The 14,315-nt window shown below is 55.2% G+C and overlaps 2 protein-coding genes across 4 annotated transcripts in view; one reads left to right on the forward strand and one right to left on the reverse strand.

Moving 5' to 3' along the window:
• MRPL43 (mitochondrial ribosomal protein L43) overlaps positions 1-1,661 on the forward strand; it is a 2,889-nt gene extending 1,228 nt beyond the window's left edge. The window contains exon 4 of the mRNA XM_006746501.3: positions 1,607-1,661. Coding sequence (XP_006746564.2) covers positions 1,607-1,661 — 55 coding nt within the window. The remainder of the gene's footprint in view (positions 1-1,606) is intronic.
• Positions 822-14,312, reverse strand: SEMA4G (semaphorin 4G). Of its 3 annotated transcripts, none has more exons than XM_081823626.1 (16): positions 14,209-14,312; positions 10,814-11,293; positions 10,621-10,716; positions 10,273-10,335; positions 7,492-7,590; positions 7,261-7,354; positions 6,998-7,111; positions 6,620-6,789; positions 6,374-6,543; positions 5,934-6,078; positions 5,576-5,798; positions 5,063-5,178; positions 4,764-4,927; positions 4,536-4,597; positions 2,063-3,123; positions 822-1,928 (listed from the first exon to the last, which is right to left on the reverse strand). In XM_081823626.1, the coding sequence occupies exons 2-15, from the start codon at positions 10,817-10,819 to the stop codon at positions 2,294-2,296; spliced, it is 2,352 nt and encodes a 783-aa protein (XP_081679752.1). In that variant the 5' UTR covers positions 10,820-11,293; positions 14,209-14,312; the 3' UTR covers positions 822-1,928; positions 2,063-2,293. The 3 variants fall into 3 exon arrangements, with proteins under 3 accessions (XP_081679752.1, XP_030873136.1, XP_006746565.1); XM_031017276.2 differs by having other exon boundaries at positions 822-1,924; positions 10,568-10,716; XM_006746502.2 differs by having other exon boundaries at positions 10,568-10,716.
• Positions 14,313-14,315: the final 3 nt, after the last annotated feature.

Consider the following 14,315-nt stretch of genomic DNA (forward strand, 5'->3'; position numbering starts at 1 on the left):
TGATAACAGTGATCTCAAATCCCAGCGAGCGCTTTCAAGATTGGCATCTGAAGAATCCCCCGTGTCCTTTTTCTGTAACCATTGAGCTAGAGAGCTAGCATCTTCCACCCTGCTGTGGACCTGGCATTAGGATAATCACTTTATATCCGTGTGAATGTTTAGATTAGAAAACTGAGGTTAATAAACATGTTCGAGGTTACACTTGAGGTCTTCAAAATATGTGTAGATTTTAAATATAACCTCACTTTTCGTTATCCTAAAACCAGAAGCGGAACATATAACCCTTCAGGATGGTTAGTATCAAAGGCCATGTGATTAATCTAGTCCTGACCCTTGGAGAGTGATTCTCAGGTCAGATCTGTGGTAACAAGCTTGCCCTTGTCCTAACTATTCCCCAAGACAGGCCCCTCTGCAGAAAGGAATTCATGTTGTCCTTTGTTGGGGGAGGGGAGGTACTGAAAAGCTTCTTGTGGACAAGCAAGAGAAATAAACAGGGAGCATCTTCTAGGCTTAGCTAAAACAAGGGGGAGGAATGGTGAGGAAGAGAGTCAAGAGGTAGAAACCTAGAAACCTTTGTATGAATTCTTGAACAGCTGTAATTTTGTCATGCCCTTATCACCATGCTCAGTGAGTGGTGAGAACCTTATAAAGGCCTGTGTACCTGCCCAGGGCAGCCAGATGGAAGCTGAGGATCCCAGTTTTCTCTGCAAATGGTTTTATAGGGAGCAGAGCCAACCCTGCAGCACTGTTTCCATAGGCTCAGAAGCCTGCCCCCTGGTGATCAGGGAAGGCCAATCTAGACCAAGCGGAACACACATAGCTGTGGGGAGAGAGGGTATTTATTAACCAACAGGAGGGGGAGGAGCTGAGCCCAGGCTCCCCACTCTGTCTCATGCCTGTTCTGCCCACCTGGGTGGTGAGTGGGGGCATTCCTAAAGACGTATAGCTGTTCTCACAATAAATACATTCATTGTGGGGTGGAGGTGGGAGAGATTGGGTGAAGGGCAGTAAAAATCCGTGGGGATTCCACGTTCTCGGCTACAAAAATAACAGTCATCCTCACCCAAGGAGAACGGGGGAGCTCAGTCAGGATTTGATTGTCCCATATCAATGGAAACTTCAGAGGCCCCTGGACCCTGAAAGTGCCCCGGTGAGGTAGGACAGGGATGGGAGCCAAGCATCCAAACTCCCAGCCTCTGCCCTTTGCATAGTTCCAAGAACGGGCTTCATGTGCCAGGTTGATGAGACCTCAGATCTCCCCCTGCTCTGGTCTAGGGGTAGCAAATGCTTGGTCCCCAAAAGGGAGGCTGGCTCATTGCAGTGTTGGTCACCCGTCCTAGGGAAATGTCTGAGAGGACAGCTGAACAGGAGAGGGCTCTCCCTCTGAAATGTCCATGGACCAAACCCAACAGATACAGGTCCGAGGCAGCAAAGGGAGGCTCAGAAATGCATGTGGAAATGTAAGCACATGTGCGTGAAGGGACATGCCTGGGGCTCTGTCTGTCACTCTTGAGAGTGACCAAGGGGGTGGGGAGGCTGACTCACGAGGGCTGCACATTAAGGAAGAAGAGGGGAATGACACAGTCTCACAGTCTTACCTCCCCAGGCTGGCCTGTTCCCAAGCTCTTGCCAAAGAGGTCACCACATGGGGTTGGAACTAGGGGAGAGGACTAGATAGGATGGGATGTGGCAATAGGAAGGGTACCCAAAGTCCAGGAGAGATGAAACACAAGAATGCACCAGGAGATGGGGGTGGGGGCCCTGCAGCCCAGCTGATGGACATTCATCCATGTGCACGTGTGAATGTACGCAGGGCTCAGGTGGCTCTGGTGGCTGGCAGAGGTCTCGTCTGGTTTCGGGACTGTCCAGCACATAGGGCCATGCAGAGGGTGGTGACATGGAGGTCATCTGGACCTGCAGAGCCCTGCCTGGGAGAAAGAGGAAGGGTTTGAGCAGACAAATGGGGCAGGAGAATGGCATCCTCTCCTCCCAAGTGCTTGGGTTAAGGGAATAGGAATTGGGACTGGGTCTACAGAATACCAGGTCCTGAGGGAGTACCCACCTCTGAGGAGCACCGGTTGGCCTGGGCTGCTCACAGATGGGTCTGTGGAGACTGAGGAGGGGGCTTTGGCTGGGCCTGACTCTGCCAGCCCTACAGGGACATCAAAAAGTTGGGAGAAGGGCCTGGAGTTGGGGAGGGGGGTGAAGGTAGAGGGGCTGTGTTGGGGAAGCAGCAGCCCGGCCTGGGGCAGACAGGCTGGCTTGGAAGAGCATTTGTCCTAGGAAGCTGGGCTCAGACAGAGCTCTCATCCAGGTGCTCTACGAGCTGCGTGTGTTTCCTCTTCTCCAGGATGCGGCTGAGCTCCTCAGCAAATGAGCAGGGCCCTGCTGGCGCTCCATTGTTGCTCTGCCTCAGGAGCACGTAGCTGTTGCCGTTCATCCTGCGCAGCCGGCTGGGCAGAGCCACCAGCCCATTGGTCAGCTCAGCCGGTGGGGGTGGGGGTGGTGGAGGCGGTGGGGCTGGGGCTCCCTCCCCAGGGATGATCTGGAGGCAGCCACCTTCCAGTCCCCCAGGCCCCTCCCCATCATCACCCTCATCTTCCTCTCCAGGACACTGGCCTGAAACAGTCTGCAACTGCACAGCAGAGCCCCCTGCCCGGCCAGCCCGACCCAGAGAGTATTTCCTTCGACGCCCTCGTCTGCCTCCCTGAAGACAGGCCACATAGAGGAGGGAGGAAGCTAGGATGAGGCAGAGGCCGCCAAGGGCAGCGATGGCTAGCACATAGAGCAGCCTCACGTCAGGGGCCAGCTGTGCCCCAGGCATGGCAGGGGCTTGTGGAGCTGGGGCAGGAGTGGCCGGCCGGACTGTGAGGCTGTAGGAGGCCAGCAGGGTGCGGAGGCCATTCTCCTCAGCATAGCAGCCGTAGTTGCCACTGTGTTCAGGCTGTATGTCTGTCACCAGCAGCCCATCCACACCCACGCGGTAGCCATGCTGCCCATCACTCAGGCCCATGCTCCCATTGAGCAACCACAAGGCCCGGGCCAGGTTGGATGGCTGGTCACAGGGCAGGAGGACATCATCCCCTCGGAGCACAGAGCGGGTTTTCAGTGGTGGTGGTGGTCCTGGAGGGGGGTGAGAAACAGGACTGGTCAATGCTTGTCTGTCTCAGGGAGGGCACTGGAGATGGCAGGCCAGATGGTTCACTGTTAGCGTCCCTAGCACCAAGCACAGACTCTGGAATCACGGTGACAACTGACCAAGGTCTCCTGCACTCATGCTCCCATGTAAGGTTCGCACTGGCCCTTCCTAGTGGTTTCAATTCCTGCTACCTGCCCGTGATTGGTAATCTCGACCTCTAGCCCAGGGTTCTCTCCTGACTGTCAGACTCTAACATCTTCCACCTGCAGGGCATCTCCGTGTGAGGCCTCTTGGACATACGGCACAGGAACTAAGGCCAAAGCCTCCCTCCCAAACTATAGCAGGTCTTTTCCTTGAATTGTCATCACAGTGAATGGCACCACTAGCTACTCAGCTGCTTAAGTCAGAAAGAAACCTGGGAGTCTCCCTTGCCTCTCTCTCCCCTTCACCGCTCTATCTAACCCTCACCAAGATTCTGCTTCCAGACTCCATCTCAGACCTGTTCACTTCTCTCCTTCCCCAATTGGGGAAGCTGGCCCACTCTGGCTCCCATCTAATCCATTCTCCATGCAGCAGTGGGGTATCTTTTTAAAAACACCATACTGATTATGCCGCTCCCCTCCCTCAACGTGGTCCCTGCCCACTTCTCCAGCCCCTTCTCAAACACACCAAGCTCATCTGCCTGTTGTTCCTTCTGCTCGGGTGTCACCCCCCTCTCTGTGCCCTCCACTGGTTCACTTGGAGGAAAGAGCACAGCAGTGATGAAAAGCACAAACTCCAGTCAGGCTGCTTGGGGTCAGGTTTGAATTCTGACCCTGCCACTTAATAGCTTATTAATTTGGGTAGTTTACTTATTCTCTCTGGACCTCAGAGAGATTGCCCCTCATGGGGATGGGGATCGTGGCACCTGTCTCCCAGGGATGCTGGGAGAGTAAGTGAGATCATGTGTGTAAGTGTTCAGTCAGCACCTGTCACGAGTAAGTACTCAGTACATGCTCGCTGTGGCGATTAACTTTTGCTCTTCAGGCATCAGCTCAGTCATCTGATTTTCCTCAGGGAAGTACCCATTATGCTTCAAACCCTTGTCATAGTTGTTAGTATTCCTTTTGTAACAAAAACCAATGAAATAATTATTTGGGTGATCATTTAATTGTCTGCCCCCCCCCTCAACTTGGCCATAAGCTCCAGAAGTGACAAAGACTTCACGTCTTGAGCCTGTCTCCTCATTTATGGTTCTTTTGGGTAACAACCGTCTGTGAAGCACTTACTGTGCCACACTCTGCTGGGACGTCCTGGACGAAAGCCCACAGACACGGCCGTTCGGAGCCACACATGCACAGGTAAATGACAATCAGTGTAGAGGGGACGGGCTGTGCAGCCTGTGAAGGTCACTTACCTGTGTCCCTGTTGCCTTCGCAGCCTCGGTTGCCTCTCTCCATGTCCTGTATCAGGGCTGTCCTGGATTCAGGGACGGGGGAACTGAGCTTTAGTTTTCCCCAGCGGCAGCATCCGTGGGGCTGTCGCCAACGGCCCCCACATCCCCCACAGCCGGCAGGCCTTTCTCCCCCCTCAGGCCCCGATTCCCCGCTAACGTGGGACCCTCACCCCCCCCCCCACCTCTCACCTGCTCCCCTGGGACCTGCTGAATACGGTGCAGGCATGGGTGCTGGGGTCCCAGCCACAGTAGGGGTCCCGGGCCAGGATGCAGTCATAGCAGGAGCGGTAGCGGGAGCAGCTAGACAGTGGTAGCTGGATGACTCCACTAGGGGCCCCCACGTAGAGGCTATGCTGGGAGCCAGAGAGCAAAGCTGGTTGGCAACACCCCCAACTCCCACCTACAGACACACACGGCCACTGCCCAGCCACCCACTCCCTCCCCCTATTCTGGCAAAGCCATACTGAGGGTCATGAGTCAGAGGCTACCTGCATTGGAGAGATGACCAGATTTTCCACAGACTGGGGCTCCTTGAACACTTGCGTCTCTTCGATAATGTGCATCCCAGAGCCCAGCACCACGGCCTTGTGGATCCAGCCATCGACTGGTACGGAGTGGACAGAGTGTCAGAACCCAACAGTGGAATCTGGTTTTGGCCCCCTGCAATAGCCTAATGGGAGCAGCTCGGGAGTCATGAGATCAGGGACAAGGACTCAGGCAGTAGCAGTTCCTCATGGACACTGGGAACTCTGGGCTAGTCATGGCAGAAATGACTGGGTTCAGAAGCATTAGTGATCAGGGTCAAATATCACTGTGTTTGGTGACAGGATTCAGCAGTTACCCAGAGCCAGTGGTCATCGGGGACCAGTAGTGAGTGTTCAATGAAGAATCAACATCAATGGCCACCAGGGTTTTGTGATCAAAAGTCATCCAGGGGATTAGCGGTCAACGAGGATCAAGGACTCAGTTACCAAAGGGCTCAGACCAGGGGTCAGAAGTACCTGTGCCCAGAAAGAGCAGGTCATAGGTGGGCCCGGCAGGCGTGGTGACAGGCGTCCCTGTGAGGTGTGTATAGCGCACATTGCGCTTGAGCAGCAGGGGCCGTCCGCGTGTGGGCACCACGGGCCGGGCCATCAGTGGGTGCAACTTCACAAAGTCCAGGACCAGGGATGGCAAATCCTGGGATGAGTTGTAGCCGCGGGTGCGCAATGAATCTGTGATGCACTGGGGTGGGGGACAGAGGTGGCGAGCCTCAGGAATCTACTGCCAGCCCGTCCCCCGCCACCCCCAAGGCTAGATCCTTCTGCCCCTCCCAGGGGTTCTGTCCACCCAGCGCCGACCCTAGGCTTGGGCACTCACTGAGCCAGGCCGGGGCTCCGGCACCCCACCCTCATAGCGGCCCCAGCGCCGGGCACCATCCTGGTACTCCATGTAGGGACCTGCGAAGACAGCCTGCACCTCGGCCAGGTCGTAGCGGCAGATGGCTGAGGCCTCTAGGGTCTTCCTAGGAAGGGACATAGGGGAAGGGGCTGAGCCACACTGAGTGGAACCTGCCCCCCCTGCCACCTGCCCAGCCTGAAGCCCGCTGTTACCCTGGCTGACCCCAGCTCTAGGCCTCAGGGCCTCTCCTGAGGGTCAGTAGGCCACTGTGGCCTCTGGCCCCAGGCTAACTGAGTGTACCTGAAAGTCTCTCTCTGCAGCCAGCCTCCCCACAAGGGATCCTATTGTATCCTCACTGACCTCTGCTCAGCCCCCATGCTGTCCCCAGTTCCTCCTCTCCCCACTGTCCCTGCACTGACCACTGTGTGGTCAGCGTGAAGGCCGCATAAAAGTGCGTGCGGGCTGAGGCGTCAGCGTCCAGGCTGCAGACAGCACGTAGCATCTCATACTGGGGAATGTGGCAAATGAGACGCGCCTTTAGGAAGGAGGTCCACTTCTTCTGCAAGATCTTCTTTCCTCCCAGGTCTCCCTGGGGAGGCAGGGGCACAGGGTCAGCGTCAGAGGTTCAGCTTCTACACTCTTGCCCTGAACTTGGTCCTACTCACCTTGCACACACGGGCCACACGGGCCACACGGTGGCTGTTGCGGCTCTGAGCAAAGCTGTTGGGGACCTCGTCAGTGGCACGCTCCGTGAAGAAGTAGTAAACCTTGTCGTCATCACCCACTGCACTGGCCTCGCTCTCCCGCACCAGGACAGAGAAGACAAACTCAGCATCTGTGGGTTGGACAGTTCAAGTGGCCTCTGAGACAGGCTGGGGATCCCCTCCACCACCACCCCTCAGTCAGCACCACACAGGAATAGACAGCTTCACCTGGGAACTTAGGGAGGGGACGGTCAACTGCCCAAGGGAGTAAAGATGAAGAAACAGTCCCCTGCCCCCCCCCCCGCCCCCGCCCAGCATCCTGTGCCTCAGTCTCCTGACCGTTGAGCCAGTGCATTGGTGCCTCCTCAGTCCTCAGGGCGTGTGGGTGGCGGCTCCGGCGGATGTCAGGGATGCTCCGGAATTCGTACCGTGTGGCTGTGTAGAGGCCTCCATCTGGAGCAGAGACATGCTAAGCATGAGACATGTCACATACAACAAGGCGCATAACACACACGGGTGGCAAGTCCTAGCAACGGGATCCATGTCCCACAAGTAGCATGCTGGTGGGTGAGGGGCCGGGGTGGGGAGGACAGCATGTTCACCAATGACGAGGCCTGTGAAGCCACGGGCTGGGTCGTAAGGACACTTCTCCTTCCCCTCTTCGAAGCTTGTTGGCAAGGTGAAGGCCTCAGCATCCTGGGGGAATATGGGGCCAGAAGTCAGTGGTCTCCAGGACAGGCAGGGGTGTGGCCCAAGGTCAGACCAGTCTGGGGCCACGGGCCAGGGGCCAGGGGCCTGGGACCAGCAATCAGGGCTGGGGCAGGCATACTCACAATGGCTGCACAGAGGGGCTGGAAGGCATGAGTCCCACATGCGTAGAAGTGGGTGGCGTTGAGCCGCTGAAGGAATCGCACATGGTTGAAGCACTCCGTCTGTGGGGTGGGTGGGGGAGGGCTGAGCCCCCAGCCTGCTTAGAGGCCTTTTCCATTCATCAAAATTCCAGCTTTGTCGTCCAGCTCTTGCCCCCACCACGGGACGTGGTTCTTTCTGAGATCCCAGTGGGCCTGCTCACTGTCCGGGACACAGACTACTCCCTGGCACTCACTGTCCTTTGGCTTCCCAGTGGCATGAGCCCTCTTCTTGCTTCTCTCTCACTGTTAGGATTACCTGAAACACTTAGCCAGCTTCTCCTGCATTACCCGCAGGCCCCTGCATCCCCAGTCCTGGGGCCCCCAGGGCTCCCGCCACCCTGAGATGCTTCTCTCACATCTCCTTCTCAGCAGTGCCCCCATCCTGGAGCCCCCACACACCCTTTGGGGTGACACTACCAAATCTATCCCCAGGCTCTGGCCCTCTCTCCATCTGATAGTCCACGGACACATCAAACTCACCTCGTCACAAACCAAGCTCATTCCATCCTCCCTAACCCGCATCTTCCCTCCTAAACCTGTTCATCCAGTCTTTCCCACCTCATTCCATCCATCCATCCTATTACTCAGTCTAGATACCAGGAGTCAGGCTTGCTGCCTCCCACTCCCTCACCCTACATTCAGTCCTTCTCCAGGATTCTTTGTCGTAAGTGTCTCCTGATGTAGCCCACTTCCCCTTCACCTCCACCACCCTAGTCCACATTACCGCTGTCACCTCTTCCCTGAACAAATTTAGGGACTGCCTGACTGTTCTCCCAAGCCTCTGCCACTCTATAAAGCTACCTATTTATCCAGTGAATGAGGAATACATGTATGCAGTGTAAAATTCAAAAGGTACAAAGGGATATGTTGTAAACAGAGCATCTCCTTTTATCCCTGTTGCCTTCAAAGGGGACTGCTGTTACTGTTGTCTACAGTCTCCTTCCAGAGATATTCTACCCATCAGCACCCTCTGGTAACCCACTTTCCAAGGCATATTTTAAAAATGTAAACCAAATCATGTCACTGCTGTATTTAAAAAAAACTTTGGTGGCTCACCAGAGTCCTGAACATGGAGTCCCACCACTTCTGCCCCTGCATGATAGGGCTCTGCCCCTTCCTCACCCCCTCCAGCCACACTGCTCTTCTCTGCCCATTAAATGCGGTAAGCTGACACCTTGACTTCTTTGCCTTGTTAATGATTCTTCCTCCTGCCTGTTACCCAGAGTTTGAATCCATGCAGACCCCTTTGTCTCATCCCATTCCCTCCCTCGGTGTATCTGTCCCTTTTCTCCACTAGCCTGCTCAGGTCTCCCTCCTCCGTCCCCCATGATGCTCCCAAGCCCCGATGTCTTTCCTGCCTCCAGACTCACTCTATTTTAATCCTTCTAGTGCTTGGGGCAGGATTAATATTCCTGTAGTAGTGTTTCCCCAAGATGTTTACATAAGAAAAGGGGGGGTGAGGGAGGAACTCTGTGGTCAAATAAGTTGGAAATCATGGCTAAAACTTGCCTTTCCAGGGGATTTTTCAGAGCCTTAAGGATGTTGCTGTGCATTGTGGGATTGAGCATACAGCACTTCCCAAACTCATGTGACCATTAAGCCCTTCTTTTGAAAATTAGCGTTCCTCAGAACATGCTTTGGGAAGTGTTGTCCTAAAGCTTTGCTACCTCAAGTGTGGCTTAGGAACGGGCAGCATCAGTTTCCTCTGGAAGCTTGTTAGAACTGCCAAATCTTGGGCCCTTCCCCAGGCTTACTGAGTTAGCATCTGCATTTATAACATACCCTGGGGCTTCATGTGCACACTAAAGTTGGAGAGTCTATAAAGTACTAAGTGATGAGGGTGTCCGTTGTCACAGGGTAAAAGCCATCCCCCGAGCTGGGCACTTACAGTGCTCTGTGACCTGGGTTCCACTTGCCTCACCAGCCCTGCTTTCTGCCCATGCCACCTGCTGTACCAGCAGGCATCTTTGATGGAGTCTCTTAGAGGGGCCTCTTTAAAGTTTTATTTGTTTTATTTTAGAGGGAGAGAGCATGAGCGGGTGGAGGGGCAGAGGGAGAGGGAGAGGGGAAGCAGACTCCTGCTGAGCAGGAGCCCCAGGAACCAGAGGAGCCTGAGGTGAGTGGGGAGCCCGAAGCAGGGCTTCATCCCACGACCCTGAGATCATGACCTGAGCTGAAACCAAGAGTCAGACATTCAACCTGACTGAGCCACTCGGGCGCCCCCAGAGGCATCTGTTCCATAGCCTGACCTGGGACCCCTGCAGACACCCTGTTCTTTAGCCAGAAAGAGCTAGCAATTCACTACCACCCCTCCATGGTGTAGCGGGTACTTGAGCGATTCCTTGACCAAACCTCATTTTTTACATCTGTAAAATGGAGGATAAAACTACTTCATAGGGTTATTTTAGAATTAGGAGAGATAACAGCTAAGTCAGCATCTACTAGAGATTACTTATTGCTCTCATGATTATTATTCAGGAGCCCATAAGAGATTAAGAGGGCACCATAGGCCAAGTCGGTAGGTCACCAGATGCTTGGCTTAGAAGTGCTGCACCTAGGGCCTGCCACTCCGGCTACACTCACGTGTTTGTTGTGGTTGCTCCAGCTGACTGGCTGATCCATACCTCCATCTGTGTCCCCACCAACCCTGACATCCCCAAATGAAGAGAAGGAAAGGAGCTGGGGACAGGGCAGACCACATACCTGGTTGTTTTTCCCTTTCTGATGACATTTGCTTTGCATCTCTGGGGAGGCCTCCCAGCGGATCTGGAGACGGGGAAAGGAATGGGCTGATGTGCTAACCCCAGTACCCTTGTCTTTCACCATTGTCTGTGGGACCAGGTGACAGGACTGCAGGAAACAGGGGAAACTGAGGTGCAGAAGTTTCAGGAGTGCCATTGGATGGTAAAGGAGACCTGGCTTGGGAAGGGCAGTGCTATCTGACCAGAGGGCTATAAAGCTGGAGACCTTCCAGGTACTCCAGGCTCTGGGGGCTAACCTCTTTGTGAGCCCCATCTCCTATGTCACGGGCATTGAGAGAGAACAGGGCACCTCGGGCTCCAACCAGCAGTCTTGCGGAGGACTCCTCCAGTAGCAGTGTTGAGTAGTTCTGGGCTTGACCCTTGAAGTGCCGGGTCCTGGAGAGCTCTGGAGAGTGGGAGCAGTGAGCCCGGCCCTGGGGCTGCCTCTCTACTCCCAGACCTGGCTCCCGCTGCCTTTCCAAGTTGGGGGAGGGGTGTCTAACCTTCATAGGGGATGGTCATCCGCGGGGTGGCATCTAGTTCTCTGGATGGCCTCCGCAGTGAGGGTCCAGGGACAGCAGTTGCTGTGAGGAAGCTCAGGAAGAGGGGCCAGAGCCTTCCCCACATTTTCCTTGGGAGGCCCAGACCAGTAAGACCCCCAAGGGGAGCCAAGGCCAGAGTCACAGGGGATGATGGGAAGAACAGTCACGGGGGTCAAGGTCCAGAGAGGTCACTTGGAAGGTCAGGGGTCATGGGGCCAGGGAGGGTCCTGGAATCGAGGGGACATGGAATCACAGGGTTGTGTGGCCATGGAATCCCAGGTTCGAGGTCAGAGGGAAGGATGGATCACACACTGCCTTTCTGCATCAAATACAAACTCCATGGTGGGAGGGAGTTGTAGGGTCATACAGGGGTTGTAGGTCACTGATGGGGTCACCCTGCCCCGACAGAAGGACTAGTCCTGGTTCTCTGAGGTCCGTTTTCTGAAGAAAAAACAGGAAAAAAAAAAGCTCTTTTATCTGTATGTGGGTAGAAGGTAGATGGCATTACCCCCAGACTTCAGGGGGCACTGGTGGGAGAAGGCCCACAGACTCCCACATCAGGATCAGCTCACTGTCATTCTGTCTACCTCTCTGCTCTGATGCAAGTTGGGCAGAATTTGCCCTCCTTACAAGACCCTAGACTCCTCCCAGCCCAAACCCAAAGTAATGGCAATCCTCTGACCAAGTCAGAAGCTAAGCTAGGTCTCCATCTCGACTAGAGCTCCGTTTCAGGGAGAATGCCTTCTCCTAGCAACAATGAGACCAAACTTGGGACAGCAGCTGCCCCTGCTGCCTGCGGGGGTGCCTTATGCAAGAAGGCTGGGCAGAGACATTTAATGGGCCTTTGTTTATTTTGTCCTGTTTTCCCTTTGTTTTTTCTTCTCCCTGGCCTGAGAGCTCCCTCTGGAATTTCTCTTTAATTAGACAGTTCTCCTCCTCAGCATTCTTCTCCGAGGGGGTGCACATCTCTACTCTGCCCATGCGAGTTTGTACTGCACCCTCTGGCTAGGCATCCAAACGTGCCCCTACCTGCAAACAGGCACTCATAGACATGGGGGGGGGTTGGCATCTGGGCCCCCCTGCTTGCATAGGTGTAAAGTCTGTGCCGGAGGCTCTAGTGTGCAAGACCAGTTGAAACATAAGCAACATGGAAAAGGTGAATGATGAGATCCCTGAGTTCTTTGCCACCTCCCCTGGCACATCTTGGAGACTATTCCCACACTGGGACACTCAAGCCAACCAGTTGGGGATGGGGTGGAAGTAGGTGACAGGCCTTCTGTGACCCCTGTAATAGGCCTGATCTCTGAGGTGGCTCTTGAAAGCTTCCTTGACTGGGCTGGGTGTGAAGGAAGCCTGATCCACCCAATTTCATCAGACACCCACAGACAGGGCCACAGGGGCCACTGGCCTCTCCCCTCCTTTCCAGGTCAAATATTAACTATGTGGCCTTGAAGAGAAGGGAAGGACCAGGAACTGGCCAGAGGGAGAACAGAAATTTGGAGCATTTATTTAAGAGGTAAAGGTCAGCACTGTAGTGGTCAGAGCCCAGAAGGGGAGAATGTAGTATGAGTGGAGAGAAGAGGATCCTTGGACCACAGAAAGGGCATCCACTCCTTGTGTGGGGGCTGGGCAGCAGGAAGTCCCAGGCAAACTGCCCATGCCCCACCTCTCACTGTGGAGGCACACCTGTTTACCTTTGGGGCCTCCTATTTGCTTAGTGCAGAAGTGGGGGGAGCCCTATGGCTATGAGGTATCAGTCCCTAGGATTGGGCAAGAGGAACACACCCCAGGTCAGAGGAACCACTGAGTGTGGTTCATGGCAAAAGTCACACATAATCCAGAGAGGGGTGATGTGCATGCAATAGGTGCACATACACACATGTTCACAGAAGGGCTGTGAGCACATGTACTCACAGGAGAGTCATGCAAACATACATTCACAGGGAGGTTTGTGCATGTATATGTTTATATAAAGGGCCTGCCAGATGTGTTCATACACATTGACAAATAAGGTTGTATTCACATAGTCATATCCATTCATTCAGCAGGTTACACAGCCTCAGAGATTGACAAGGAAGGTTATAAACCTACACATGTGCATATGAAGGACTGTACACCTATTCACAGAAAGGTCCAGCACACACACACATATGTGTAGGGACATGCACACAAACCCACCAATACAGTAGGTCAGGGATGTTCATGTTCACAGAAGGGTCAAGTAAATGTGTGTTCACACAGTACTCAAACACACAATTACATGTATGCAGAGACAAGCTTCAAGCGTATGTACAAATAGGGGTCCAGTTCTCACTGCAGGCTTGGAGGCTGCCAGTATCCACTGAGGTGCAGAGCAGACCCTCCCTCCCTTCCCGAAAGTCCCAATTTTAAGGCCAGATTCTAAGTGTGTGTGTAGTGATGTGGGGAGGCATCTGACCTCAGATGCTCGGATGGGATGGGCCTCTCTGCAAAGGAGGGAGGGGGTACCTAACCCAGGCGAAAGGAGGCCCCTAGCTTTAGCAAGGGAAAGATGGAATGGAACGTGTAACTTAGCGCTGCTCTAATCCGATGTATATACTGCTGTTCTAGATGTGGGAGTTGGACAGGGGCTCTCAACCCCCATTTAACCTGTTGGGAGGGAGGGCGGGGCTAAACGGGGGGCGGAGCTGCTGCCCTCCCTCCCCCAGTGGCCACAAGGCTTCAAGGTCTCCAGTCCACACCCCACACTCCACCCCCAGTTCCACAGTTTGGGTTCCTCCCCAGGGCCAGCCCCCTGAACTCTGGTCACCTTCCGACTATTAGATCCTAGGGCTGAAGAAACTGAGGGGAGACACCCCCCCCAAAACAGGATCGATGTTGGATCAGCAGGCTCTCGACCTTCATCCCAGATGTCCACCTGCTTAGTGTAGGCGGCATCCCCCTCTGCCCCGTAGGATGGCCGTCTTTCTGGCCTCAGAGCCCCTCCCCCGCTACCCTCTCTTCCACCATCCTGGACAGTCCGCGCGTCTTCCCTCTCCTCAGATCTAATCTCAGTCTCTACTGCTGCAGCTTGAGGACAAGCTCTCCTTCGATCCCGCCGGACGCCAGGAGACGTGACCCAGATCCCAGGGAACACTGTTCGCCACGCGGGTCCTCGCCCCGCGCGGGTCCCCCACTCCGCGGTGGCGGGTCTGCGCCCAGCACAGCCCGAGGCCTGGCCCGCGCCCCCCCAGGAGCCTTTATGCGGGACCGGGAGACTTGGCTCTGAGAAAGGCCTGGCCCAGCTTGGAGGGTGGAATGGAAGTGGGGAAGGCCTGGCCTGGCCTCCGCCCCCCGGCCTAGGCCCCGCCGCCGCCCGCACTCCCTGCCTTTCTCACCTTTGCGCTCGGATCCCTGGCCATAGAGACGGCGACGCGCTGCTCCGCGGCCCCACAGCACCAGCTGCGGGAGGAAGGGGCCGCGGCCGGAGGCGGGGTGGGGGTGG

Source organism: Leptonychotes weddellii, chromosome 6 (assembly GCF_054177405.1).
Source record: "Leptonychotes weddellii isolate Sample4059 chromosome 6, ASM5417740v2, whole genome shotgun sequence".
Classification (NCBI taxonomy): Eukaryota; Metazoa; Chordata; class Mammalia; order Carnivora; family Phocidae; genus Leptonychotes; species Leptonychotes weddellii.